The sequence below is a fragment of the Lucilia cuprina genome, chromosome 2 (assembly GCF_022045245.1).
Source record: "Lucilia cuprina isolate Lc7/37 chromosome 2, ASM2204524v1, whole genome shotgun sequence".
Classification (NCBI taxonomy): Eukaryota; Metazoa; Arthropoda; class Insecta; order Diptera; family Calliphoridae; genus Lucilia; species Lucilia cuprina.
Genome location: NC_060950.1, coordinates 9,263,918 through 9,289,048, shown reverse-complemented (window position 1 = coordinate 9,289,048; position 25,131 = coordinate 9,263,918). Strand labels below are relative to the sequence as shown.

Below are 25,131 nucleotides of genomic sequence, written 5' to 3'. Positions count from 1 at the left end.
TGAACTAGAACTGAACTAGAACTGAACTAGAACTGAACTAGAACTGAACTAGAACTGAACTAGAACTGAACTAGAACTGAACTAGAACTGAACTAGAACTGAACTGAACTAGAGCTGAACTTGAACTAGAATTGAACTAGAACTAGAACTGAACTAGAACTGAACTAGAATTGAACTAAAACTGAACTAGAATTGAACTAGAACTAAACTATAACTATTTTCTTTTTAGTTTGCTTAGTTCTAGGTAACACAATCTCCATGTCATCATAACAAATAAAGCATGTTTTCATCACATTTTCGTATTGATTTGGCGCGTTTAAATTCTGAAGTGGTAAGTAAGAATGTGTGTCAATATTTAACAACACTGAATGTATATTTTGGCCAAACAAAGCCGACAATATTAGGACCACCATCAAACACGTTGCTCTAATTTGTTAAAATAACATAATATTTAACAAACAAGCAAAAGGATCAATTCAAATACCAAACAGAAGCAACAAAATAAAAAGTGAATCGGGTTTAAATTAAAAAAAAAGAAATTAACTTAATGTGTTTACATAGAAAAATGAAAATAAAAATTTAACGTGGATGGTGACTTTTCGATCTATGTGAAATATTTAATTTTTTAATAAAAACAGTAAATATTCAAATTAAGTTTAATAAAAATTTTCCACAAAATTTAATGCTCTACATGGTGGGTTTTAATTTAGGGAGGGACATTTTTTGTAATTATTATTTTTTTATTTAGAAAATAAACAATTTTCGGTTGTACAACCCGTGGCGAAAACAGAGGGACTGCCTTTTTTGAACACAGTGACACAGTGTGAGCTCCAAACAAAAATAACCAAAATGTTTATAATTTAAATGTTACGATTAACAAGACCATTTTTTGATAGACAGAACCCCTTAAAAAAAGAAGCAATCATAAAAAAATGCCAAAAATTTTTTTTATAATAAAATCAAATTACCAACAAAACAAGAAACAATATAAATGTTAAATAAACAAGGCAACCTGGTTAACAAGCTACATTTACTCGACCTGCAACAAAGCGTTGTACAAATAAACGGACACACATACACTTAGGAGTGCGAGTCCAAATAAAACACGTTGGTGGTCTCAGGGCAAACAAATCATAAACGAAATATAACATCTTAAATAAAAATACAAAAATCTACAAAGAAAATAACTCTAACAAAAAATTGTTATAAATGTATATATGTTTGTATAAAATAAATCGATTATAGAGTAGTAGTTATGTACAAGTTTTTAAGCATATTTGATCAAAATTGTACGAGATCATAAAGAACGCATAATACCCTACTTTGATAAAAAATAATGAAAAAAAGCTTTGTTAAGTTAGTAATTACGAAATTGTATTGTAACCTTTATATCCACTGGGGACTGGTAAAAAGACATGTCCCATGTTTTTTTTATACAAAATTTTATATAAAAAAAAATATTACAAACGTTAAGAAAAACTCATTATAACTCTTCTCCACCGATAACAGTGTAGGGTACAATACGTAGCTGATATTGTAGCAAGTTAACTCAATAACAATATAAAATTAAAATTCTATTGACTCATACTAAATTTCGTTCAACTACCATTCATACACTCTACAATCTACAGATACATACCGCTATTCATAACTTAAGTGATCATAATAGTCATCGTGATGCCAACTGAATAACCCGAACAAAACTCCCATGAAAAAGTAAATATTAATTATGTATTCCTACTACATTATTAATGTATTTGTTAACTTTTGCATGTATTGGAATTTTGGTTATATCTTGGTTTCCATTGGTATTTTTATATTTTTCTTTTTTTTTTTTGGTGTGTGTTTCAGAAAACCCAAAATGAAGTAAAAGAAATCTTAAACACAGATTCCCACATTCCTGCTGTGTTTATAATGGCCGCCTCTCGTGTGGTTATATATCATAATCTTAACAACTCTTAACAAGCCAAAACAAATTCCATAAAAAAAGAAAGATTCACTCTATATTTTGGCTCCATTCTTTCTGACTTGTTGTTTTGGGTTTATCGTTTTTTTTTTTACATTTCAAACTCCTCAAATTATGGTACAAAGAAAATTTGTATATAAGAAAAAAGCTCAAATAAACTTATGTATAACCATTATTATTGCAAGGACTATAATCAGTAAAACCAATAAAACGCCCTTGACCAATTCCAAATTTAAGTCTAGTTCCAGTTTAGTTCTAGTTCATTTATCGTTCAGTTCTAGTTCAGTTCTAGTTCTAGTTCAGTTCTAGTTCAGTTCTAGTTCAGTTCTAGTTCAGTTCTAGTTCAGTTCTAGTTCAGTTCTAGTTCAGTTCTAGTTCAGTTCTAGTTCAGTTCTAGTTCAGTTCTAGTTCAGTTCTAGTTCAGTTCTAGTTCAGTTCTAGTTCAGTTCTAGTTCAGTTCTAGTTCAGTTCTAGTTCAGTTCTAGTTCAGTTCTAGTTCAGTTCTAGTTCAGTTCCACATCCGTTCTATCTAGTTCAGTTCCACATGCGTTCTATCTAGTTCAGTTCTAGATTCAGTACAGTTCAATCTAGTTCAGTTCTGTTTTTAATGATATAAAAGCTATCACCAAAAATTTGCAAACTTATTTGAAGGTCTCGCTTAAGGGAACAAAATATTATTTCTTATCAATTAAATTTAAACATGTACATATATGTATTAGGGTTATAACTTTTATTTAATATTTGAAAATTTCATATTCCAAATAGCGTTAAAACAGTTTGCATTTTCAGTATTTACTCTTAACGAAATTTTAACTTTTTAACACAAAATCGGTAATTTTCCATAATAACAGTTACGCTGATTGGCCGAGCTCATTTCTACGAAGAATGATCAGGGGTAGTAGCTGCGGTTTTTCCACATTTCATAACTAATACCCAACGTGTAAATTAAACTATTTAAAAATACATTTAAATTTGTTTGTAAATGGTTTTAGAATTTGATAGGCTGCGAAAGCTTTTACACCAAGATGACACGATTAAGGAATTTTTGTTATTAGAGCACTGGTAGCTATAGCTAGTGATATGACTTTATTTAGTTTATAAACCTTAAGTTTATATTTTATACAATTTAAAAAACTATTACGTTGCTTTTCTAATGACGAAAAACATCTCATTGATAAGAAAAAGCACATTCATATCTACACCATTTCCAGAATTATTTTCAAATTTCATATTTTTTTAAAGTTTAGAACGAAATTAAACTGAATCAAAAATGATAAAAAATTATTTTTTTAAATTTTAGTAGAAATAGTGTTTTAGGGTACTTTACATTTTTTATATGCTGTAGATTAAATCCGAAAAAGTACAATTTACAATTCTACATTTGATTTAGTATAAACCTTAGCATTATAATGAAAAGACTCATCTTAAATCTGGCATTAATTTGCTTCCTAATAGAAACTCTTTCAGCAAAATTAGTGGGTGAAAAATTATACAAAACGGAAAATAATAAATTGTATTATATAGATGAAAATTACAAGGTTAAAATTTAAATAAAAACATTATATAAACAAGATAATAAATAAAAATAAATGTTTAGTATTCCTGGTATGAAGCTTTTCTGCAATGTTCTCTCAAGAAAATGTCTTTAGCGACACTAGAAACTCTGGAGGAGCACGATGCTATATCGAAAATTTTAAAAGATGACAATTTGTAAGTAAATATTTTAATTAAATAAGAATAAATGTATTTTAATTTGGAATTATCATTATCTAGTAGCCACCATGGTCCACATTTGTGGATTGGTGCAGTGGGTGGCAATCGTCTTTTTTCTTGGGTCTCAAATAGCCAGCCAGTTTTCACTACCAAATGGATTCCCGGTAATCCAGATAATTATCTTCAAGAAGAGAATTGTTTACATTTTTGGGAAAATACTACAGAATTAAATGATCGGAAATGTGATTATAAATATGGTTTTATATGTGAGGAAACCGTAAGCAGAGAGGAGGTGGCAATTAATCATGAAAAATATAAAAGTGTTGCATTAAGTATTGTTATCAATAATGAGAAGTAAAAAAAAGTAAACTGAAATAAAAAAAAAATAAAAAAATTTTAAATGTATTTTTATTTTGATCGCATTCGTCATTTTGTATCTTGAAATTAAGAAAACGTCATCAAATAAAGTTAGTTTTGGAAGAATTTTAATTCAGTTCAAGTTCAGTTCTAGTTCAGTTCTATTACAGTTCTAGTTCAGTTCTATTTCAGTTCTAGTTCAGTTCTAGTTCAGTTCTAGTTCAGTTCTAGTTCAGTTCTAGTTCAGTTCTAGTTCAGTTCTAGTAAAGTTTTAAAACATATGTTAATTTTTTTTAAACATTGTATTTGTGTAAACTTAATTTTGTTCAAAAAACACTTGTTCGATTATTATTAATTTCAGAAAGGAGGAAATTGAATAAATGTAAATATTAAGAATAACGGTTATTGTGTAATTTAATATTTCTGTTTTATTTATTAAAATAAACAAAACCTCTGACGGTGGTACCGGTAAGACCAATTCTATTGGTCTTGCAAGATTTCGATTCCCATAACAGACACTTCAAAATATTGTTTTTTTATTTCTAAAATTTTCTTTAAAGACCTTTATGAAAGCTGAAACTTTACAGTACGTTTTGTTGTTTTGTCTTTATTGGAATAACAAAAAAAATAATGTTTCAATTGTTCAAAATGCATATAAATAAATGAAAATTAAATTATTTAATTTAAATTAATTTAGTAATTAACTATGAAATATTTCGTTAGTATTTTACTGATCATCAGTATAGTAGGCTGTGTGCCAGTGCGTAAATGGCACAGAAGTAATGACGGCAGTTTATATTTCATAGAAGCCGAAGAAAAGGTAATAATTTTAATCTAAACAATTATTAAAAAAAAACATTAAAATGATGCTATTAATTCTAGTACAATTGGTTTGAGGCTTGGAATGAATGTGCCCGTAAAAATATGTCCCTAATGGCCATAGATACCTTATACAAACACACACAAATTGATACATTATTAAGGAGAATATAAAAGTTGAGAAATAATAGATTTTCTTTTCACTGAAACTTTTCAATAGCAAGTACAAATTGCGCTAAATTCAAGCCCACTTCGAGATTAAATTCAATTATAAACAATTCAATTTAGACTAGACTATAGGCTAGACTATAGACCAGATATAGACTAGACTATAGACATGACTATAGACTAGACTATAGAGAAGACTATAGACTAGACTATAGACTAGACAGTAGAATAAACTATAGATTAGACAATCGACTTTACTATTAGTTAGAATATAGACTATACTAAAGACTATACTAAAGACTATACTAAAGACTATACTAAAGACTATGCTAAAGACTATACTAAAGACTAGACTAAAGACTAGACCATAGACTATAGACTTAACAACAGACTAGACTTTAGAGTAGTCTATACACTATAGACTACACTATAGACTAGACTATAGACTAGACTATAGACTAGACTATAGACTAGACTATAGACTAGACTATAGACTAGACTATAGACTAGACTATAGACTAGACTATAGACTAGACTATAGACTAGACTATAGACTAGACTATAGACTAGACTATAGACTAGACTATAGACTAGACCATAGACTAGACTATATGTTAGACTATAAACTACAACATACTTTAAACTATAAACTGGGCTTTCGAAAAGCGTATAGGCTAGATTATGGAATATACTATATACTAGACTATAGATTAGATCAAAGAACAAAACCTCAGGCTAAACTCTACACTAGAACAAAGGATAGACTATTGTCAAGAATATAGACTAGAATATAGAATAACTACTGTATGGAGTAATTATCAAATGTTTATAGTTTATTTGAAGTACCAACGAGATCTAAACTAATTATCTTCTCTATTGTTTTTTCCTTATATTTAGTCATTCTATTCCATTTTTCAATGAAGAATTTAGTACTCAACTCAGCAATAGCTTTTACTCTCATTCGTGAATACTTGGTAGAGTTTAGTAACTGATAATAAATATAAAATGCAAAATTGACTCAGAAACTAATTATCAAGGTCAAATTTTTCTTCTTTTTAAGAATATTTCATATTTCTTAGAAATGTCTTTGATAATAAAGAAAAAGTTCATAAAAAATATGTAGTTAGTTGAAGAAAAATTGTTTAAAATTAAACAAATGATAAAATTTATATTCATTTATTTGTTGGCTATGAAACATTTCATAAGTATTTTATTAATTGCTACACTAAGCGGCAGTGTGCCCATGGAGAAATGGCATAGAAGCAGTGATGAAAGTTTATACTACATCGAAACGGAACCAAAGGTAGGAACTAAAGAAAATTGTATTAGAAATACATAAAGTTAATGGCAATTTTTATTATAGTACAATTGGTTTGAAGCTTGGAATGAATGTGCCCGTAAAAATATGTCCTTAATGGCCATAGATACTTTCTACAAACACACACAAATCGATACTTTACTCCGAAGACTATTTCGTAAGTTGGGGATTAAAAATAAAATTAAATTTTTGGTTAAAACATATTAAATTTTGTTCTTTAGCAACTTCACCCTCATTTTGGTTATCCGGCCATGATAATGCTGTTGACAAACGTTACGAATGGGCTACTAGCGGTGAAGTTTTCAGTTTCACTAATTGGGGTCCTGGACAACCGGATCGTTTAAATAATAACGAACATTGTATATTAATTTGGCAAAATACATGGCAGTGGTATGATTTACCTTGTTCTCACAAACTGGGGTTTTTATGTGAAGAAAATATTTTTCTAAAGGAAATGAATAAGGAATTGTCAACATTGAAAGAAAGTTGTTTGAGTAATGGCTGTAAATGTAATAATGTTGTTTTAAATATCAATAAAAATTAAACGACTGGAACGATTTTTTTTAGATCAGAGCCACAAGTGGTAATATAAACCACATTATCTAGCACATTCGTTTTTATTTCTAAAATAATATAAGCAAATCTTAAATACAACACAAAATCCATTTATTAACACTAATTCTTATGTTGATGTATATTTAACACAATATGTTTTTCCGCCATTTTCGTTTGATCACACTTATTGTTTTGATATCGATTCTCTTCACACACAAAACCCAAAAGATCCACACAATTACGATCATTAAGATCTTTAGTGTTTTCAAACATTTGTAAACAATTTTCGGAATTTCTAGCATTATCAAAACTGCTATATTTCCAGATGACAGGTTTGCCATTTAATATCCAAGTAAATTTACGTTGAGCCCCAATAGCACCTATCCAAAGATGTGGTGGCTTGCGATTGCTGTAAAATAATAGATAAATCATCAATAAATCCAAACAAATCTACAAACAAATCCTTACAATTTTCCACTTATTAAAACATTATAAAGATCATAGAATGAATCTTCATTTTCTATGGTAAATAAGGTCATATTACGATTATAACACTCGATATGGGCATCAAACCATTTGTACTAAAAAACAAAATTTTTTAAACTATTAACATTTTGTTATTGTTTAAATAAATCAAACAAAACTTACACTATACCCTGGTTCCACATAATATATTTTATTACTTGGAGAAGTATAAAAATTTCCTGCTTTAGCTGTAGAGCTTAAAACAACTACAATGGTTAATAGTAATAATGATGTATTCATTTTGTGAATTACAATTTATGACTGCTTAAAACTGCTAATCACTAATAATATTTATAGTTATATATTTGGAAGAATTTTGTGGTCAGCGACCGTGGGTAGTTGAGGGTAAAAATTCATATTATCGTTTTATTATCGTTGTTCGCAAAAGTCAACAGAAAAAGTAAAGTGAATTTTTGTAAATACTTTAAATTATTTAGGGTAAATTACAATGAGAAGAATTTCTCAGCGACTAGTGACTAACTGTACATTCATAGTATAGTCTTTTTATTCTAGTATATAGTCTAGTCTATAGTCTAGTCTATAGTCTAGTCTATAGTCTAGTCTATAGTCTAGTCTATAGTCTAGTCTATAGTCTAGTCTATAGTCTAGTCTATAGTCTAGTCTATAGTCTAGTCTATAGTCTAGTCTATAGTCTAGTCTATAGTCTAGTCTATAGTCTAGTCTATAGTCTAGTCTATAGTCTAGTCTATAGTCTAGTCTATAGTCTAGTCTATAGTCTAGTCTACAGTCTACTCTGTAGTCTAGTCTTTATTCTAGTGTACAGTCTAGTCTAGTCTTAATTTTAGTCTGCAATCTTGTATTAAGTCAAATCTACGGTCTGTTCTATATTTTAGTCTGTGTTCTTCTAAGTTCTATTGCCTCAATGCAAATACTTTGTTGACTAGTCCAAAGACCAGTCTAGACGTGGATGCAACTCATGGGATTGAGAATAGATTTTTTTAATTTTAACTTATTTAATTTTACCTCTTTCCTTATTTTTATATGATAGTATGTATATGGACTAGTCCATATACTAATCCATAGAATCGTCTATATACTAACTCATATATTATAACAAAGTTAAAAGAATAGTGTTATTGTATGGAAGAAATTAAATTAATTAAATAAATTTATTAAAAAAAATATTCTTTATTAATAACATTTCAAATTTCAATACTTTTCACATTTCATATTAATTTCAACAATGTTGCATAATATTAACTATATAATTCGATTTCTTTCCCTTGCAATTTTCCAATTCAATACGATTCTCACAAACAAAACCAATTTTTACATCACAATTTAAATCATTCAAACCATGTTCATTGGCCCAGACTTGTACACAATTTTCATTGTTGGGATGATTATTGGGGCAAATGTTGCACCATAATGAGGGTATTATAGGTTTACCCGTTAAAATCCAGGCAAATTTCCTATTAATACCAATAGCACCAATCCAGAGATGAGGTGGTTTATCTTTACTAATTATGAAGAAAGTTTAACTCATATGGTTATACAATTTACCTAATAACTACTATAACACTTACAATTTTCCACTGATCAATAGTTTAATAATATCATCATATTTTTCTTTACTATCTATGGTCAAAAGAGCCATATCTCTGGCGCTGCATTCTAGATGAGCATCATACCAGGTAAACTAAATAGTTAAAATATTATAAATTAGCACAACAATTGATGAAAACTTCTATCTTACCGCATATTTATCCTCTATATAGTAAGTAATATTGTTTGTGGTTGTATAAACTTTACATTCAACATGAAATATGGAGAAAACTATTAAGAAAATACTACAAAATCTTAAATAATTCATGTCGTTTATTACTTTTAAACCACTGAAATACTAATGCCAGTGTTGATTTTTTTAAAACTTTTTAAATACCCAGTAATGATGTCCAATATGTTAAGAATTCATTACAATTGTGTTGAATTTTAAAAGAAAATAATAGTTTTGGTAAAAACCCACAGATAAGAGTTTTTTTTAATAACGATCCTTATATATAAAAAATATACACTCTTAGAATAACTTTTATACATGTGTAAAATATTGATATATTATTTCCGTAATTCGTACATACTCATTTTTTTAAAATTGTATTAAAAGTTGCACAAACAAATTCTATTAACAATAGATCAGCAATAATATTAAAATACTTAATATCGTGAAATGGTGAAAAGGACCGGTAAAATTCTATGGCATAAATCTAGATTTATTTGAATATTGATTAAGTGATAGTAAAGTCATCGAGATCACTTTTGCATAGATTTGTCAATAGATTATATCTATCTACATTAACTATACTATAGAGTAGTCATTCGACTTATTTATGGAATAATACATGGACTAGATAATCGACTAGTCCAAAGACTTGTTCCTTGAGAAACCAATAGACAAGTCAACAGAATAGCCTATTGACAAGTCAATAAACTAGTACATGAAGTAGTCCATAGTTTAGTCCGCCTATTATTCAATAGACTAAATTATTGACAAGTTCCCAAACTAATAAAGAGTAGTCCATAGAAGAGTCCTCAGACTTGTGAATAAATTTGTCATTAGAATAGTCCATAGACAAAAAAATAGACTAGTTTTTAGACTAATACATAGATTAATCAATAGAATAGTCCATATACTAGACTTATCAATAGACTAATGCACAGAATAGTAAATATTTTTGTTCACAATAGGCTTCTTCAAATACTACCTTATAGTCTAAAGACAGACTTGTCAATAGGCAAAAAGAGAAAGAGTCTTCAGACTTATAAATTAAATAAAATGTAAATAAATTTGTCATTAGAATAGTCCACAAACTAATGAATAGACTAGCTTTTAGACAAGTAAATCAAAATCGATTAGTATATAGACTACATTGGTCAATAAACTATTGAATAGACTAGATTAAAGCATTGTCATATATTGGTCAATTAATTAACTAATCCTTCGAAATTCCATAGATTAATACATAGAATAGTCAAGTCCAAATAATAATCAATAGACAAGTGAATAGACTAGTCCAAAGACCAGTTTAGGCGCGATTCCAGCTCGAGCGTTTAAGAGTAAATTTTTTTAATTTTATCTAAATCAATTTTGGATCTTTCCTCATTTTTATATGATAGTATGTATATGGACAAGTCCATACACTAATCCATAGAATCGTCTATATACTAACTCATACTTTGTAGATTCTTGAGTAGTCAATTGCCTAGCACACATACTAAACCATAGACTAGTGTATAATTAAAAAAAAAATCCAAAAACTAGGCCATGGACCAGTCAATCGTTTTCTGTATATACAAGTCAACAGACTAGTAAATTGATAGGTACATACACTAGGTTTACTAGTCCACAGAATACTACACATACTAGTATATAAACTTATAAAAAACAGTAGTCAATTGCATAGACTAGTCTAAATAATTGTTAATAAACTAGTCCACAGATTAGTTAATTGTTTAGTCCTCAGACTAGTCCATATGCTAGTCAATAGGCTGATCCATTTACTAGTCCATAGATCAGCCTTGCCAAGGCTTGTTTATACATTAGTTCACAAACTTGTCAATAGTCTAGCCCATATACTAAGCAAAAGACTATTGACTAGTCCAAATACTAGTCAATAATCACTCCATAAACGAGTTGATAAGTAATTATAAAAGTTCAAAAATTAGTCCGAAGACTAATCAACAGACTTACCAATAGACTAGTCAATAGACTTGTTCACAGACTAGTATGCATACTAATATGTATATAGACCAGCAGTAAGAAAAATTTAAAATGGGCGAGGAGCCACGCCCTTATTAAGAAAATATAAAATCCGTATATTTGAGATAATATAACAGTTAGAATCCTCAAATTTTATCGGAACCACTTTATTGTCAATATGATTACTTTTTTTGAAAAATTTTCAATACAAAAGACATTAAATTTTAAATAAAATTCGATTCTTTTTGCTTCTTTGGAAGTCAATAAACATCACTTCCACAGAAAGTAAACGTTTGGAAGTACTTCGTTTTATTTTTGCTGTGTATATGTTAGGATACGTGTGAATTTAGGAAATAAGATTCAATATTCAAGTACAATTTGCTTGATTTGTTTAATCAATCTCGATGTTCAATTACTTTAATTATGCTTAAGCTAAATTTGAAGAAAATAAAGTTAAATTTAGAAAGTGATTATTCTTTCTGTGTAGCCTTAACTTTGTTTAAACTAAAACAAGAAAGAAATCATAGTCGGGCGACGCCGACCATATAGTACGGTATTATACGCTGTTACAAAAAGTAAAATGTGATTAAGTTTTTATAATAAAACATTTAAATTGAATTGTACCTTGCCTTTAGATATACTTAAGCCATTTATTGTTGAATAAAACTGTGTGACATTTAAGACAAATTTTGAAGGGCCTTTCTATAGGGGCTAGAGTCAAATGAGGCTTTATAATTATAAAGTTCATCAGAGTCATCAAGGCTAGTGTAGAACTTGGTTTTGTAGCATTTTTTTCGAGATATGAGTATATTAAACGTAATTATGAACTTAAAAGCTCTATTTGGCGGGATCAGACAAAAAATGTACCAATGTTAACTATAACTATAGGCTTCGTAGACAGTACCATAAAAAATCATGTGCCATATTGAATTATCTCCAAAATTGCGACCTGTAGTTTGATTACAATGTTTACAAGTCCTATTCGGGGGTACAGTTGTATGGGGACCAGGTGAAATAATGAACCGATATTAACCATTTTCATTAGACTTCGTGTACGGTAGAGTAGAAGATCATGTGCCAAATTTCATTGAATAATCTCCAAAATTGCGACCTGTAGTTTGATTACAATGTTTACAAGACCTATTCGGGGGTACAGTTGTATGGGGGCCAGGTGAAATTATGGACCGATCTTAAACATTTTTAATAGGCTTCGCCCCTGGGATAATAGAAGTTCATCTTTCATTAAATTATCTTAAAAATTTCGACCTGTAGTTTGATTACAAGGTTTACATGGACTGACAGACAGACGGTCGGACATAGCTAAATCAACCCAGAAAATTATTGATATGCTTTAGGCTGGGTATACCACTTCCCACTAAAGTGGTGTAGGGTATAAAAATGTGATTTTTTTTCAAATCATAAAAATTTTAATGTTTTTATTCCCGAACCACGAGTAGTGTAGGTTTTACAAAAAAAATATTGTGATAAACGTATGAGTATATAACTAGCTACTGCCATTTATCATCTAAAAAGTTTCTTGTGAAAAAAAACCACATAATTTTGATAAGAAACTTTAAAACATTCATATTAAATAAATGGTAAAGAATATTTTAATGACATTTCACAAACAAACATCATGAAAGTAATATGGATATTTGTAATTGTGGCCCTAGTTGGTCTGGAATATACTGCCATTCTAGGAGCACCTCTAACAAAATGGTTTAAAACCGATAATAATACCTACTATATAGAAGAACAGATCAATGTAAGTTTAAGCGAAAGAAAAATTTTTAAACTTCCCCTTAAAAAAAATCGTTTATTTTCTTAAGTACACTTTTCAACAATCCTATGATGAATGCCAAAAGAAAAATATGGGTTTAATAACATTGAAAACCTATAAAGAGGATGAATTACTATTGAAATATTTGGCTCAATCATTTGGTAAGTAGACAATAAAAATTAGTTACTTTCTAATGTAAAATTAAAATTTTTGACTTTTCTTCTCTAGATCCTCAACCAGAATTTTGGCTTAATGCTGTGGAAAATGTTGATATGCAGGATATTAATAAATTATTGGATTCTTTTAAGTTGGCCAGTCTTTTAAATATCAAATTAGATGGTGTTAATGAGCCACAAATTATACAATCTAATAATCCCAATAACTGTGCCGTTAACGTGGAAGGTGCTACAAAAGATTGTGATATTCTACGTGGTTTTATATGTCACGAAAACAATACCAAATCTAGTGGTGGTGGTCAGAATATACAAAATATTGTATTGAAATTTAATTAAAATAATAAAAAATGTATGTGGAAAATTTAAAAAATTTTAATAATATAATAAAACTACAAAAGTGAGAAGAGGTATAAAATACTTAATTGATATTCCTACTTCTAGAAAATTTCCTAAATTCCTTAAAAATTAAAACGAACAATTTCGTTACTTAATTTTGCAACTCTCATTGTTAAATGATTTCAAATATTTGACCACAATTCACACTATTATCGAGTATAGTTGCCACTCTTAAGTCTTAAAGACTTAGTGGTATGCTTTACAAATGCTACTAATTGTTTCACTGTAATTTCCTAAAATAGTTTAAACATTGCCATTGTTCTTTTTTTTACACTTTTTTTAAATAATTTTCCTGTCCAACAAGAAAAACATCATGTCATTACATGTTGTGACATGCTAGTGGAAACGGTGTGTTATATAAGCAACAAAAAAAGTAAAACATTTTTAACACCTCATACCAATGTGTTTAAATTGTCAGTGATTATGTTTAACTCCATAAAATGAGCTGTGTACGAGTGCAGTTTTTTTTTTTTTTTGAGATACATACTTTAAATATACACAGAGTAGAACTGAAGTGTAGATAGATAGAACCTTAAAAGGACTAATATCAAAATAGTCATTTTGCCATGTTTACTACAGCAAATCATAGGGGACCAATGACCAGAGTGTTAAAAGAATGAAGTAATTAATGTACGGTTGCTAAAACGAATAGTCTATTCTATAGTCTAGTCTATAGTCTAGTCTATAGTCTAGTCTATAGTCTAGTCTATAGTCTAGTCTATAGTCTAGTCTATAGTCTAGTCTATAGTCTAGTCTATAGTCTAGTCTATAGTCTAGTCTATAGTCTAGTCTATAGTCTAGTCTATAGTCTAGTCTATAGTCTAGTCTATAGTCTAGTCTATAGTCTAGTCTATAGTCTAGTCTATAGTCTAGTCTATAGTCTAGTCTATAGTCTAATATGCGATATTTGAAAGAACAAATTCATTTAAACTTAAGCACGTAATAGTTTTAATACCATTTAGCATTTTTTCCTTTTCGTTTTTTTTTACCAAATCAAAATCATTAATCCATAAATTTTTGTTGTATAGTTGTATTAAAAAACAGAAAATCCACATTGTAAAACATCACTTACTTTAGTCTTAATGTTTATTTTTAACGTGTCACCATTATTGCCAATCAAACTGTCAGCCATAAACTTGAACTTAAGCTGCTAGTAGTGTGTTTTGAAAAAGAGGATCTACATCACAAAAATGTAGGAGAACTTAAGTGATGATCATCTGAGAATATTTAAACTAAAGGTGCAAAACAATGCATAGATAAATATAATTCATTATTATAGACTAAGTTAAATGTGACACGCATGCATGTGAGTGATGTTGACTCTTTAGGAGATTGAGTATTCGTTCAGTCACATTGCAACACGTAACATGGCAGCCATGACAGTGTACTATAGAAATGTTGAAACTAAATACTTTTAATAAAAATAAATTTACTGAATTTTACTTTATGTAGTTACAAACAAATATTACACGGACATTTTTTTCTTTTTTGCTGCCGTTTAAAGTAAAGTTGTCGCAATTATGCCCTATTTTAGCACATTGTCACTTATTCAGTCAGATATTCAGTCACTCATGCCAGCAGTTTTTCCATCATTTAAATGGTTAACATGTGTATGCGAGAACTATTTTAAACGCTGTTTACTCTTTGTTTTTTTTTTTTTTTTTTTTGTCTGCTAAATTTATGTTTGTGCCAGGTGTTAATATCGGTCTAAACTATTAAATCAAATTAAGGCGTGATAAAACATGATTATAATTTCAATTGAGACCTGCACAAATAGTGGGTTATATAAAGGTTCTATATTTGAAAATTTCTTGGCCAAGTATGAAAAAGAGAGATTTATGACTAAAAGAGGATTATAATGATAGAGGAAAGTTGAAAAAGTGTAATGTAATATAATTGGATACAAACACACCGTTAAGTTTCATAAATAACGCTCTAATCGAGAAAATAATGAGAATCTGTGATCACTCATATCTCCCACTAAAAATCGATTTTAACATGAGAAATCTTAAATCGGCTGTAGTTTCTTAAATAAAGCTCTAATCGAGAAAATAGTGAAAATCTATGATCTTCATATTTTCCTCTAAATATCGATTTTTATATGGGAAATCTTAAATCGGCTGTAGTTTCTTAAATAAGGCTCTAATCGAGAAAATAGTGAAAATCTGTGATCACTCATATTTCCCACTAAAAATCGATTTTTATATGAGCAATCTTAAATCGGCTGTAGTTTCTTAAATAAGGCTCTAATCGAGAAAATAGTGAAAATCTGTGATCACTCATATTTCCCACTAAAAATCGATTTTTATATAAGAAACCTTAAATCGGCTGCAGTTTCTTAAATAAGGCTCTAATCGAGAAGATAATGAAAATCTGTGATCACTCTTATTTTCCACCAAAAATCGATTTGTACTTAGGAAACCTTAAATCGGCTGTAGTTTCTTATATAAGGCTCCAATCGAGAAAATAGTGAAAATCTGTGATCACTCATATTTTTCACTAAAAATCGATTTTTATAAGAGAAATCTTAAATCGGCTGTAGTTTCTTAAATAAGGCTCTGATCGAAAAAATAGTAAAAATCTGTGATCACTCATATTTCCCACAAAAAATCGATTTTTTTATGACAACACTTGAATCGGCTGTAGTATCTTAAATTAGGCTCTAATCGAGAAAATAGTGAAAATCTGTGATCATTCATATTTCTCATTAATAATCGATTTTTATGTGGGAAATCTTAAATCGGCTGTAGTTTCTTAAATAAGGCTCTAATAGAGAAAATTTATTTTTAATGAGAAATCTTAAATCGGCTGTAGTTTCTAAATAAGGCTCTAATCGAGAAAATAGTGGAAATCTGTGATCACTCATATTTCCCAATAAAAATCGATTTTAACATGAGAAATCTTAAATCGGCTCTAGTTTCTTATATAAGGCTCCAATCGAGAAAATAGTGAATATCTGTGATCACTCATATTTACCACTAAAAATCGACTTTAACATGAGAAATCTTAATTCGGCTATAGTTTCTTAAATAAGGCTCTAATCGAGAAAACAATGAAAATCTTTGATCACTCATATTTTTCCACTAAAAATCGATTTTTACATTAAAAATCTTAAATCGGCTGTAGTTTCTAAATAAGGCTCTAATCGAGAAAATAGTGGAAATCTGTGATCACTCATATTTACCACTAAAAATCGATTTTTATATAAGAAATCTTAAAGCGGCTGTAGTTTCTTAAATAAGGCTCTAATCGAGAAAATAATGAAAATATGGGATCACTCATATTTCCCACTAAAAACCGATTTTTAATGAGAAATCTTAAATCGGCTGTAGTTTCTTAACGAAGGCTCTAATCGAGAAAATAGTGGAAACCTGTGATCACTCATATTTCCCACTAAAAATCGATTTTTATATGGAATCTCTTAAATCGGCTGTAATTTCTTAAATAAGGCTCTAATCGAGAAAATAATGAAAATCTGGGATCACTCATATTTCCCACTAAAAACCGATTTTTAATGAGAAATCTTAAATCGGCTGTAGTTTCTTAACGAAGGCTCTAATCGAGGAAATAGTGGAAAACTTTGATCACTCATATTTCCCACTAAAAACTGATTTTTATATAAGAAACCTTAAATAGGCTGTAGTTTCTTAAATAAGGCTCTAATCGAGAAAATAGTGAAAATCTGTGATCACTCATATTTCCCACTAAAAATCGATTTTTATATAAGAAATCTTAAATCGGCTGTAGTTTCTTAAATAAGGCTCTAATCGAGAAAATAGTGAAAATCTGTGATCACTCATTTTTCCCACTAAAAATCGATTTTTATATAGGAAATCTTAAATCGGCTGTAGTTTCTTAAATATCGCTCTAATCGAGAAAATAATGAAAATCTGGGATCACTCATATTTCCCACTAAAAATCGATTTTTATATGGGAAACCTTAAATCGGCTGTAGTTTCTTAAATAAGGCTCTAATCGAGAAAATAGTGAAAATCTATGATCACTCATATTTTTCACCAAAAATCGATTTGTACATGGGAAACCATAAGTCGGCTGTAGCTTCTTAAATAAGGCTCTAATCGAGAATATAGTAGAAGTCTGTGATCACTCATATTTCCCACTAAAAATCGATTTTTATATGGGAAATCTTAAATCGGCTGTAGTTTCTTAAATAAGGCTCTAATCGAGAAAGTTATGAAAATCTGTGATCACTCATATTTGTCACCAAAAATCGATTTTTATAAGAGAAATCTTAAATCGGCTGTAGTTTCTTAAATAAGGCTCTAATCGAGAAAATAATAAAAATCTGTGATCACCATATTTCCCACTAAAAATCGATTTTTATATGGAAAATCTTAAATCGGCTGTAGTTTCTTAAATAAGGCTCTAATCGAGAAAATAATAAAAATCTGTGATCACTCATATTTCCCACTAAAAATCGATTTTAACATGAGAAATCTTAAATCGGCTGTAGTTTCTTAAATAAGGCTCTAATCGAGAAAATAATAAAAATCTGTGATCACTCATATTTCCCACTAAAAATCGATTTTAACATGAGAAATCTTAAATCGGCTGTGGTTTCTTAAATAAGGCTCTTATCGAGAAAATAGTGAAAATCTGTGATCACTCATATTTATCACTAAAAATCGATTTTTTAAAGGGAAATCTTAAATCGGCTGTAGTTTCTTAAATAAGGCTATAATCGAGAAAATAACAAAAATCTGTGATCACTCATACTTCCCACTAAAAATCGATTTTTATATGGAAAATCTTAAATCGGCTGTAGTTTTTTAAATAAGGCTCTAATCGAGAAAATAATGAAAATCTGTGATCACTCATATTTCTGACAAAAAATCGATTTTTATATGGGAAATCTTAAATCGGATGTAGTTTCTTAAATAAGGCTTTAATCGAGAAAATAGTCAAAATCTGTGATCACTCATATTTCCCACTAAAAATCGATTTTTATATGGGAAATCTTTAATCGGCTGTAGTTTTTTAAATAACGCTCTAATCGAGAAAATAGTGAAAATCTGTGATCACTCATTTTTCCCACTAAAAATCGATTTTTATATGGGAAATCTTAAATCGGCTGTAGTTTCTTAAATAACGCTCTAATCGAGAAAATAATGAAAATCTGTGATCACTCATATTTTTCACCAAAAATCGATTTTTATAAGAGAAAACATAAATCTGCTGTAGTTTCTTAAATAAGGCTCTAATCGAGAAAATAATGAAAATCTGTGATCATTCATATTTCCCACTAAAAATCGATTTTTATCTGGGAAAACTTAAATCGGCTGTAGTTTTCTAAATTATGCTCTAATCGAGAAAATAGTGAAAATCTGTGATCACTCATATTTCCCACTAAAAATCGATTTTTATATAGGAAATCTTAAATCGGCTGTAGTTTCTTAAATATCGCTCTAATCGAGAAAATAATGAAAATCTGGGATCACTCATATTTCCCACTAAAAATCGATTTTTATCTGGGAAATCTTAAATCAGCCGTTGTTTCTTAAATAACGTTATAATCGAAAAAATAACGAAGGTCTGTGATCACTCATATTTCCATTTGAAAATCGATTTTTTATAATAAACCTTAAAATTATGACTTATGTATTTACTAGAATACGGAAATAGTGATGGTAAAACTTTACATTTGCAGAGAGGAAAATGTAAATTCTATATTTACATCCTGTATACAATTCTAAGGTTGTTGAATTAGATAAAATGGTAAATGACAATAATTATTGCAGTTTTTAACCATTATAAAATCTAATTGGAATCAAAATCGATAGATTATACTTAGATGCCGAAATGAAAATGCGATAAGGTCGTTAGATTTAAAGCAATCGACTTTGTTTTATACAGAAGTGTAATAATCGAATTTAAATTGAAAAAGAAATCGAAATCAAAAAGGCGTTATTTTATTATTCAATTTAGACATTAAATAAAATAAAGTTATGTCAAACTAAAACATGTTTAGCTCACTTTTAAATTTAACGAAATTAAAATTATGTAAAATTTACTTACATTAAATTAAAGCTGCAACTTATATAAGATGATCTTCAAAAAACACATATTATATGTTTGGTTAATTATTTTTTAGTAAAATAGCTAAAGTTTATAAAAAACATTTTTTCACTTGTTCCTTTTATTTTTCTTTAAATACTTTGTATTTTATATTTATTATACTTAGGTATATTAATTACTCTTTAAAAACAATCCGATTTAATTTAAACTACAATTTGATTTTTTATTCAAAATAAAATAAAAAATAACGACTTTTTCTTTGGCCAACGATTGCTTTCGCCTACTCATCACTAACAACAAAACACAATTTACACATCACTAGAATGAACAAGGAGGGCGGCCATCTTAACTACAATGAAATTTCTTTTTTACTCTGCAATTTGTTGCAAAATTTACATTCGATTTTCTTCGCCAATTTTATCTCTCGGAAAAAACTAATTGGATATTTTTAAACATTAGGTAGCAATTTAATTACTTATACACTATTATTTGCAATTATTAAACTTTTTAACACTTTTTTATGAAAAATAACACGAGCGCACTTTTAATACCGACCACGAACTGCAACGAATAGTAATAAACTGAAGAAAAGATAATAGCATAGTTGCAGTTTGTGGCTTCATAGAGAAGGTTGCGGAACCGATTTTTCGATACTAATCAATTAGAACTGAAATGGAACTGAACTAGAACTGAACTAGAACTGAACTAGAACTGAACTAGAACTGAACTAGAACTGAACTAGAACTGAACTAGAACTGAACTAGAACTGAACTAGAACTGAACTAGAACTGAACTAGAACTGAACTAGAACTGAACTAGAACTGAACTAGAACTGAACTAGAACTGAACTAGAACTGAACTAGAACTGAACTAGAACTGAACTAGAACTGAAGTAGAACTGAACTAGAATTGAAATTAGAATTAATTTGTTAGAATTTGTTTTTGTATATTTCCCTTTATCACCATTCCGATAGAGTACTCAATAATAAGAAGTGACTTCTCCTCATCTCTAGAACTGCACTAAATGCAACAATGTTTTCTTATTCCCATAAGTTTTCTTTTTCATTTCTGCTCGGTGCCGGTAGTAAAAACGTACACTCGTCGTCTTTCGTAAAATTTTCGGGTAAAAAGTTGTTAATCAATTATAAAAAATACATAGATCTGTAAATAAAAATATATTCTTGCTGTGTATTTAATTAGTTTTTTTGAAAATATTAAATTTGTCAAGAAAATCGTATATAAAGTTTGCAAAAATTTTTCGTGTAAATAATGTTGTATTGTTAACTTTAAGATGGCCGCCCTCCTTGTTAAAATTAGTGATGTGTTATTTTTGTTTTGATTTGAAGTAACGTTAAATCGTTTTATAGGAGCCTTCTCTATGTTTAACAACAATTATAAATAAACTGTAGTTGTTTGTTTTAAAACGTTTGCGTTTTTGTCGGGTGGTTATAAACTACTTAAAAAGAATTAAAGCAAATAAAAAAAAATATTGTGATCAAAATATAGAAATTAGTGTGAATTTGCATTCCGTTGTCATATACAAAATATTAGGTCAGGAACTAGTGCGGTTATAATGTTATAAAAACTTTAGTTTAATTACGTGTTAAAAATGACAAAGAAGTTAAAAAATTTAAACTGGCATGATAAATTTGTCTCAAATATACCTGCGACATTCTTCGTGGGGATAAATGGCTCTTGAGTAAGAAATGCAGGTGTTTCCAGTAGCTTCAGTTTACTAAAGGGCATAATACAACCATATTATTGTTGCTTAAAGGTAAGTAAAATTTTCTTTAAATAATATTTATTTGCATTTTCCAACAAATTAAAAAACATGTTCATTTCCCTCTTAATAATAACTTCGTTTAATTTGATTTATTTTAAAAAAGAAATTAATATTTAATATATATTTTACCTTAACGTCTACACATAAAACATAATCATGTTAACTTAAATTAAATTTTAACGCTGACATGCCAATCCAATTTCATTGTAAACAAGAAAACAAATTTAATTATTATGTAGAGTTAATATTTAATCCATATTACAATGCAGCGACGACACTCTATGTGTGTTTGTGTGTTATTTAATCGTAAATATTATACCGTTCAACAGCACTTGAAATGTGAACCTTTAGCTAAATAATCAGGATCCTAACTTAAGACAGGACCTTGTATTTCCTTACCCAATGCCGACAGTTCTTTTAGGAATTGTTTGGCATTTGTTAGAGTCGAAGAGCCATAGATAATGCGTTTCGTAACATTGGCAGTTTGTTTTTGACGTATAAAATCGATTAAATTTTGATATTCAATATAATTGCCACCGCCCACCACAAATACCACAGCATCCTGGAAGGGAGCACGATTTTTAGGCATAACATCTCCACCTTTTAAGAGTTTAGGATCCAAATAGAGATAATCATCAGTTTCAGGATTACTGCGGCACTCCATGACTTGTTCGGTAATTTTGGTAACAGGAAGACTCTGAAAGATAAAAACGAACAACATAAAATTAGCATTTTTATAAATTTCCAATGATTTTTGGAAATTGTTATGGATTTTTTCTCTCCGATGTTAGTTTTAAAGTCAATTATGTAAATTTTGTTTTAATCGTCCCCAATTAACAATCTGTTAATTGTATTTTTTTATTTGTTGTTTTCAGCAGTTTGTTTTTTGTTGTATTTGTTTCTTATGTATCTTAAAACCTTTTGTTTGCTGATTTAAGTCTTTCTTACTCCTTGCTTTTATTTTTTAGGCGAATTTTTAGCATTTAAATGGTTTTTGATTTGACAAAATCGATTCTTGTGTTGATAAAAATTACGTTTTTTTACATTTCTTTTATTTTAAAAGTAATGAAGGTGAGAAACACATGTATAGAACAAATGTATATGCATCATGCATATATGTTCTATACATAATGTCCTATGTTCTTGCTAACTTTTAGTTCAGTGATAGTATAGTTCTAGTTCAGTTCTAGTTCAGTTCTAGTTCAGTTCAAGTTAGTTCTAGTTTAGTTATAGTTCAGTTCTAGTTCAGTACTAGTTCAGTTCTAGTTCAGTTCTAGTTTAGTTCTAGTTCAGTTCTAGTTCAGTTCTAGTTCAGTTCTAGTTCAGTTCTAGTTCAGTTCTAGTTCAGTTCTAGTTCAGTTCTAGTTCAGTTCTAGTTCAGTTCTAGTTCAGTTCTAGTTCAGTTCTAGTTCAGTTCTAGTTCAGTTCTAGTTCAGTTCTAGTTCAGTTCTAGTACAGTTCTAGCTCAGTTCTAGTCCAGCTGTATTTCCTTTCCAGTTCACTAGTTTTAGTTTTCACATTTTACACTTACATGTTTTTTCACCACCAAATTCTTAACACCCTCCATAACGAACGACGAGCCCTGTGACACCAATTTCGAAAACATCGAAACAGTCTTAGTACCGCCACCCTCATATTGAGTGGCCTGTTGCATATTGGGCGTACGATTCATAATGCCCTTCCAACGTTGTATATAAGCTAAGCACGATAAATCACAACCAGCTTCTTGTAGAGACTCTTTTAGGCGTTCGATTTCAAAATCGGGAACATTTTGTGAGCAAATATAGAATATGATGAAAAGTCTTAATTTATCTTCAGCTGTGCCAAATTCAGGATCTTTAAAAAGCTCCAATAAAGGTTTATCCAAAGTCTGTTTGGACATAATTTTCTCTTCCAGCTCAAAGAAAGAATCCAAACGTCTCTGTTTAATGCAATTTAAAATAGCAGTGGCAATTTTTGTATGCATATCAATTAAACGTTTCTTTTCCATTAGCTGAGGCAAAGAGTTGACAGCATTAGTTAGACGAGCTGTGGTATCATTGACCATGGAAAAGGCCACCTCATTTTCACCATCAATACCCATAGATGTTTTAAGACGTTTTATTTCATCCTCAGAATTACGATAGGATTCTAGTTCTTCTTGTATAGCTTCGGCCACTGTGGGGAAAGGACTGCCTTTGTGATTGCTCCAGAAACGATCATTACGATCAAGATCACAAGGTTTGGGTTTTTTGCGAGTGCCTAAAAAATCAATTGATATTAGGAAATTTAATGTTTTAGTAATTTTAACAATAAGACTTACCTCCCGCTGGTGTTTCATCTTCTACATAGACCAGATTCAAACCCAAATCTAAAACATCATGAACTAAAGCCTGATAAGACCAGGTGTGATGTAAAGGTGTAGCTAAATCCATATTACGATCTAGCAGTAAGAGAACGGGACGTTGAAAACTAAATACCCCACCACCAGCTTGGGTGGCATCCATATGAAATAGATTTGAACGAGCATCCCATAAATTTTCACGTAATTTCTTTTCCAATTTACGAGCCACCATTTCTGCCGCAGTATTACGGGGACAACGTATAATAGGTACGTTTCCCAAGGTAACAAAAACAGCAAATAAGGAATCCACTATAGAATCCATAAGAGCTTCCATTTCATCATCACGCGTATTGGCACGATTAATGGAGTAGTAGGACAATTGATCACTTTTCTGATGTTTCAATATAAAGAAATCATCTTCCAAACTGACAAAATTCACATACTGATCATAGACCCGATGTATATTAGCCACACAACCGGCTTGTAAAGCGGCAGCAGCTAAATCTTCTATTTTCTGTCTCGAAATGGGAGCCAAGAAGTTCAAGTGATAGATGTCATAGAGTCCATTGGTAAAATCCTGTTGTATACGATCCAAATTTTCATCAGTAGGCATACAAAAGTAAATGGCAGGAACATCGGGTATAGAATCACGATCTGAATGCAATTGTCTAGAAAGTTGGAAAAACATTTTTAAAAGTTTTATTTGTATGGTCATTTATTTTGTTTAAAAGAATACATACACATGCAAAGTTACACCCAATTCTCTTAACTCTTTTATCGATATAATGGGCGATATGATATCTTGACCCACCCGGTCATAGATCAATATTTTCCAAACTGGTTCAGCTGCTAAAACTTTAGGCTGTTGAACATTTAGATTAAGCATTTGCTTAATAGCATCTAAAATAAACATAAAACATAATTAATTATCTTCAGATTGTAAAATTAGAAAAAATCTTCATTTCAACATTTGATTTGTCATTTTTTTGTTTTTTCTTTGGAATTTTTCACTTTTCTTTCTTACTTATTTGCCTTTCTCTTAGCGTCAGCATATTGTTTATTTCCTTTGCAACTCTTCAAACTTCTTTATTGTTATTAAACACTTATTTTTTATAGCAAATTTATTAAATTATTATTAATTAATTTAATGGAATGAAAACATTATTTTCATGTTTTTCTGTAGAAAATAATTATTGCCAACTGTCAAGTACACGTCATATGCATGTTCGAAAAACTAAACAGCTGTTGGCTGTCAATGAATAGAATATAAAGTGCTGCCAGATGGTTATGTTAAAAGAGAAATGTGTTTAGTCGTCTTAAGAAAAAACCGTTAGAATATATGAATTTTAGTTTAAATTAAAAGATATGTTGACTTTAAGTAAACAAAAACAACATTTTCTTTATAAAATTTGGAAAACGTTTTAAAAAACTGTGTAAATCAAAAGAATTTAATGATTTCTATTAGATTAATGTCTTTACAAAAAAGAAAAGAAATAAT

The 25,131-nt window shown here is 29.4% G+C and overlaps 6 protein-coding genes across 6 annotated transcripts; 3 read left to right on the top strand and 3 right to left on the bottom strand.

Annotated features, from left to right (window-relative positions):
- The first annotated feature begins 3,369 nt into the window (after positions 1 to 3,369).
- Positions 3,370 to 4,054, top strand: LOC124418478 (lectin subunit alpha-like). The gene is made up of 3 exons (XM_046945019.1): positions 3,370 to 3,504; positions 3,564 to 3,676; positions 3,740 to 4,054. The coding sequence occupies exons 1-3, from the start codon at positions 3,376 to 3,378 to the stop codon at positions 4,035 to 4,037; spliced, it is 540 nt and encodes a 179-aa protein (XP_046800975.1). The 5' UTR covers positions 3,370 to 3,375; the 3' UTR covers positions 4,038 to 4,054.
- A 2,124-nt stretch (positions 4,055 to 6,178) lies between these two features.
- Positions 6,179 to 6,947, top strand: LOC111680473 (lectin subunit alpha-like). The gene is made up of 3 exons (XM_023442124.2): positions 6,179 to 6,326; positions 6,387 to 6,498; positions 6,563 to 6,947. Exons 1-3 carry the CDS (start codon positions 6,180 to 6,182, stop codon positions 6,883 to 6,885), a joined length of 582 nt encoding a protein of 193 aa, XP_023297892.2. The 5' UTR covers position 6,179; the 3' UTR covers positions 6,886 to 6,947.
- LOC111680474 lies at positions 6,905 to 7,674 on the bottom strand. The gene is made up of 3 exons (XM_023442125.2): positions 7,545 to 7,674; positions 7,365 to 7,477; positions 6,905 to 7,305 (listed from the first exon to the last, which is right to left on the bottom strand). The coding sequence occupies exons 1-3, from the start codon at positions 7,659 to 7,661 to the stop codon at positions 7,017 to 7,019; spliced, it is 519 nt and encodes a 172-aa protein (XP_023297893.2). The 5' UTR covers positions 7,662 to 7,674; the 3' UTR covers positions 6,905 to 7,016.
- Positions 7,675 to 8,556: 882 nt separating this feature from the next.
- Positions 8,557 to 9,313, bottom strand: LOC111680484 (lectin subunit alpha-like). The gene is made up of 3 exons (XM_023442134.2): positions 9,139 to 9,313; positions 8,969 to 9,081; positions 8,557 to 8,902 (listed from the first exon to the last, which is right to left on the bottom strand). The coding sequence occupies exons 1-3, from the start codon at positions 9,253 to 9,255 to the stop codon at positions 8,620 to 8,622; spliced, it is 513 nt and encodes a 170-aa protein (XP_023297902.2). The 5' UTR covers positions 9,256 to 9,313; the 3' UTR covers positions 8,557 to 8,619.
- Positions 9,314 to 12,743: 3,430 nt separating this feature from the next.
- LOC111680482 lies at positions 12,744 to 13,465 on the top strand. Its single transcript, XM_023442133.2, has 3 exons — positions 12,744 to 12,904; positions 12,969 to 13,080; positions 13,148 to 13,465. The coding sequence occupies exons 1-3, from the start codon at positions 12,776 to 12,778 to the stop codon at positions 13,429 to 13,431; spliced, it is 525 nt and encodes a 174-aa protein (XP_023297901.1). The 5' UTR covers positions 12,744 to 12,775; the 3' UTR covers positions 13,432 to 13,465.
- Positions 13,466 to 21,365: 7,900 nt separating this feature from the next.
- Positions 21,366 to 24,836, bottom strand: LOC111680465 (protein sly1 homolog). The gene is made up of 5 exons (XM_023442118.2): positions 24,658 to 24,836; positions 24,374 to 24,533; positions 23,613 to 24,301; positions 22,842 to 23,551; positions 21,366 to 22,007 (listed from the first exon to the last, which is right to left on the bottom strand). Exons 1-5 carry the CDS (start codon positions 24,683 to 24,685, stop codon positions 21,678 to 21,680), a joined length of 1,917 nt encoding a protein of 638 aa, XP_023297886.1. The 5' UTR covers positions 24,686 to 24,836; the 3' UTR covers positions 21,366 to 21,677.
- Positions 24,837 to 25,131: the final 295 nt, after the last annotated feature.

Excerpts from the sequence above, each read along its gene's own strand:
- LOC111680474 (XM_023442125.2), bottom strand. The coding sequence starts at position 7,661 with ATGAATACATCATTATTACTATTAACCATTGTAGTTGTTTTAAGCTCT. Across the intron at positions 7,478-7,544 it reads ATGTGGAACCAGGGTATAGT|TACAAATGGTTTGATGCCCA; the intron begins GTAAGTTTTGTT and ends TTTGTTTTTTAG. Across the intron at positions 7,306-7,364 it reads GTTTTAATAAGTGGAAAATT|CAATCGCAAGCCACCACATC; the intron begins GTAAGGATTTGT and ends ATTATTTTACAG.
- LOC111680484 (XM_023442134.2), bottom strand. The coding sequence starts at position 9,255 with ATGAATTATTTAAGATTTTGTAGTATTTTCTTAATAGTTTTCTCCATA. Across the intron at positions 9,082-9,138 it reads ATATAGAGGATAAATATGCG|TTTACCTGGTATGATGCTCA; the intron begins GTAAGATAGAAG and ends TTAACTATTTAG. Across the intron at positions 8,903-8,968 it reads CTATTGATCAGTGGAAAATT|TAAAGATAAACCACCTCATC; the intron begins GTAAGTGTTATA and ends CTTCATAATTAG.
- LOC111680473 (XM_023442124.2), top strand. The coding sequence starts at position 6,180 with ATGATAAAATTTATATTCATTTATTTGTTGGCTATGAAACATTTCATA. Across the intron at positions 6,327-6,386 it reads ACATCGAAACGGAACCAAAG|TACAATTGGTTTGAAGCTTG; the intron begins GTAGGAACTAAA and ends TTTTTATTATAG. Across the intron at positions 6,499-6,562 it reads TTTACTCCGAAGACTATTTC|CAACTTCACCCTCATTTTGG; the intron begins GTAAGTTGGGGA and ends TTTGTTCTTTAG.
- LOC111680482 (XM_023442133.2), top strand. The coding sequence starts at position 12,776 with ATGAAAGTAATATGGATATTTGTAATTGTGGCCCTAGTTGGTCTGGAA. Across the intron at positions 12,905-12,968 it reads ATATAGAAGAACAGATCAAT|TACACTTTTCAACAATCCTA; the intron begins GTAAGTTTAAGC and ends TATTTTCTTAAG. Across the intron at positions 13,081-13,147 it reads ATATTTGGCTCAATCATTTG|ATCCTCAACCAGAATTTTGG; the intron begins GTAAGTAGACAA and ends TTTCTTCTCTAG.
- LOC124418478 (XM_046945019.1), top strand. The coding sequence starts at position 3,376 with ATGAAAAGACTCATCTTAAATCTGGCATTAATTTGCTTCCTAATAGAA. Across the intron at positions 3,505-3,563 it reads ATATAGATGAAAATTACAAG|TATTCCTGGTATGAAGCTTT; the intron begins GTTAAAATTTAA and ends ATAAATGTTTAG. Across the intron at positions 3,677-3,739 it reads ATTTTAAAAGATGACAATTT|TAGCCACCATGGTCCACATT; the intron begins GTAAGTAAATAT and ends ATCATTATCTAG.
- LOC111680465 (XM_023442118.2), bottom strand. The coding sequence starts at position 24,685 with ATGCTGACGCTAAGAGAAAGGCAAATAA. Across the intron at positions 23,552-23,612 it reads AGATGAAACACCAGCGGGAG|GCACTCGCAAAAAACCCAAA; the intron begins GTAAGTCTTATT and ends TTGATTTTTTAG. Across the intron at positions 22,008-22,841 it reads ATTTGGTGGTGAAAAAACAT|AGTCTTCCTGTTACCAAAAT; the intron begins GTAAGTGTAAAA and ends TTTATCTTTCAG.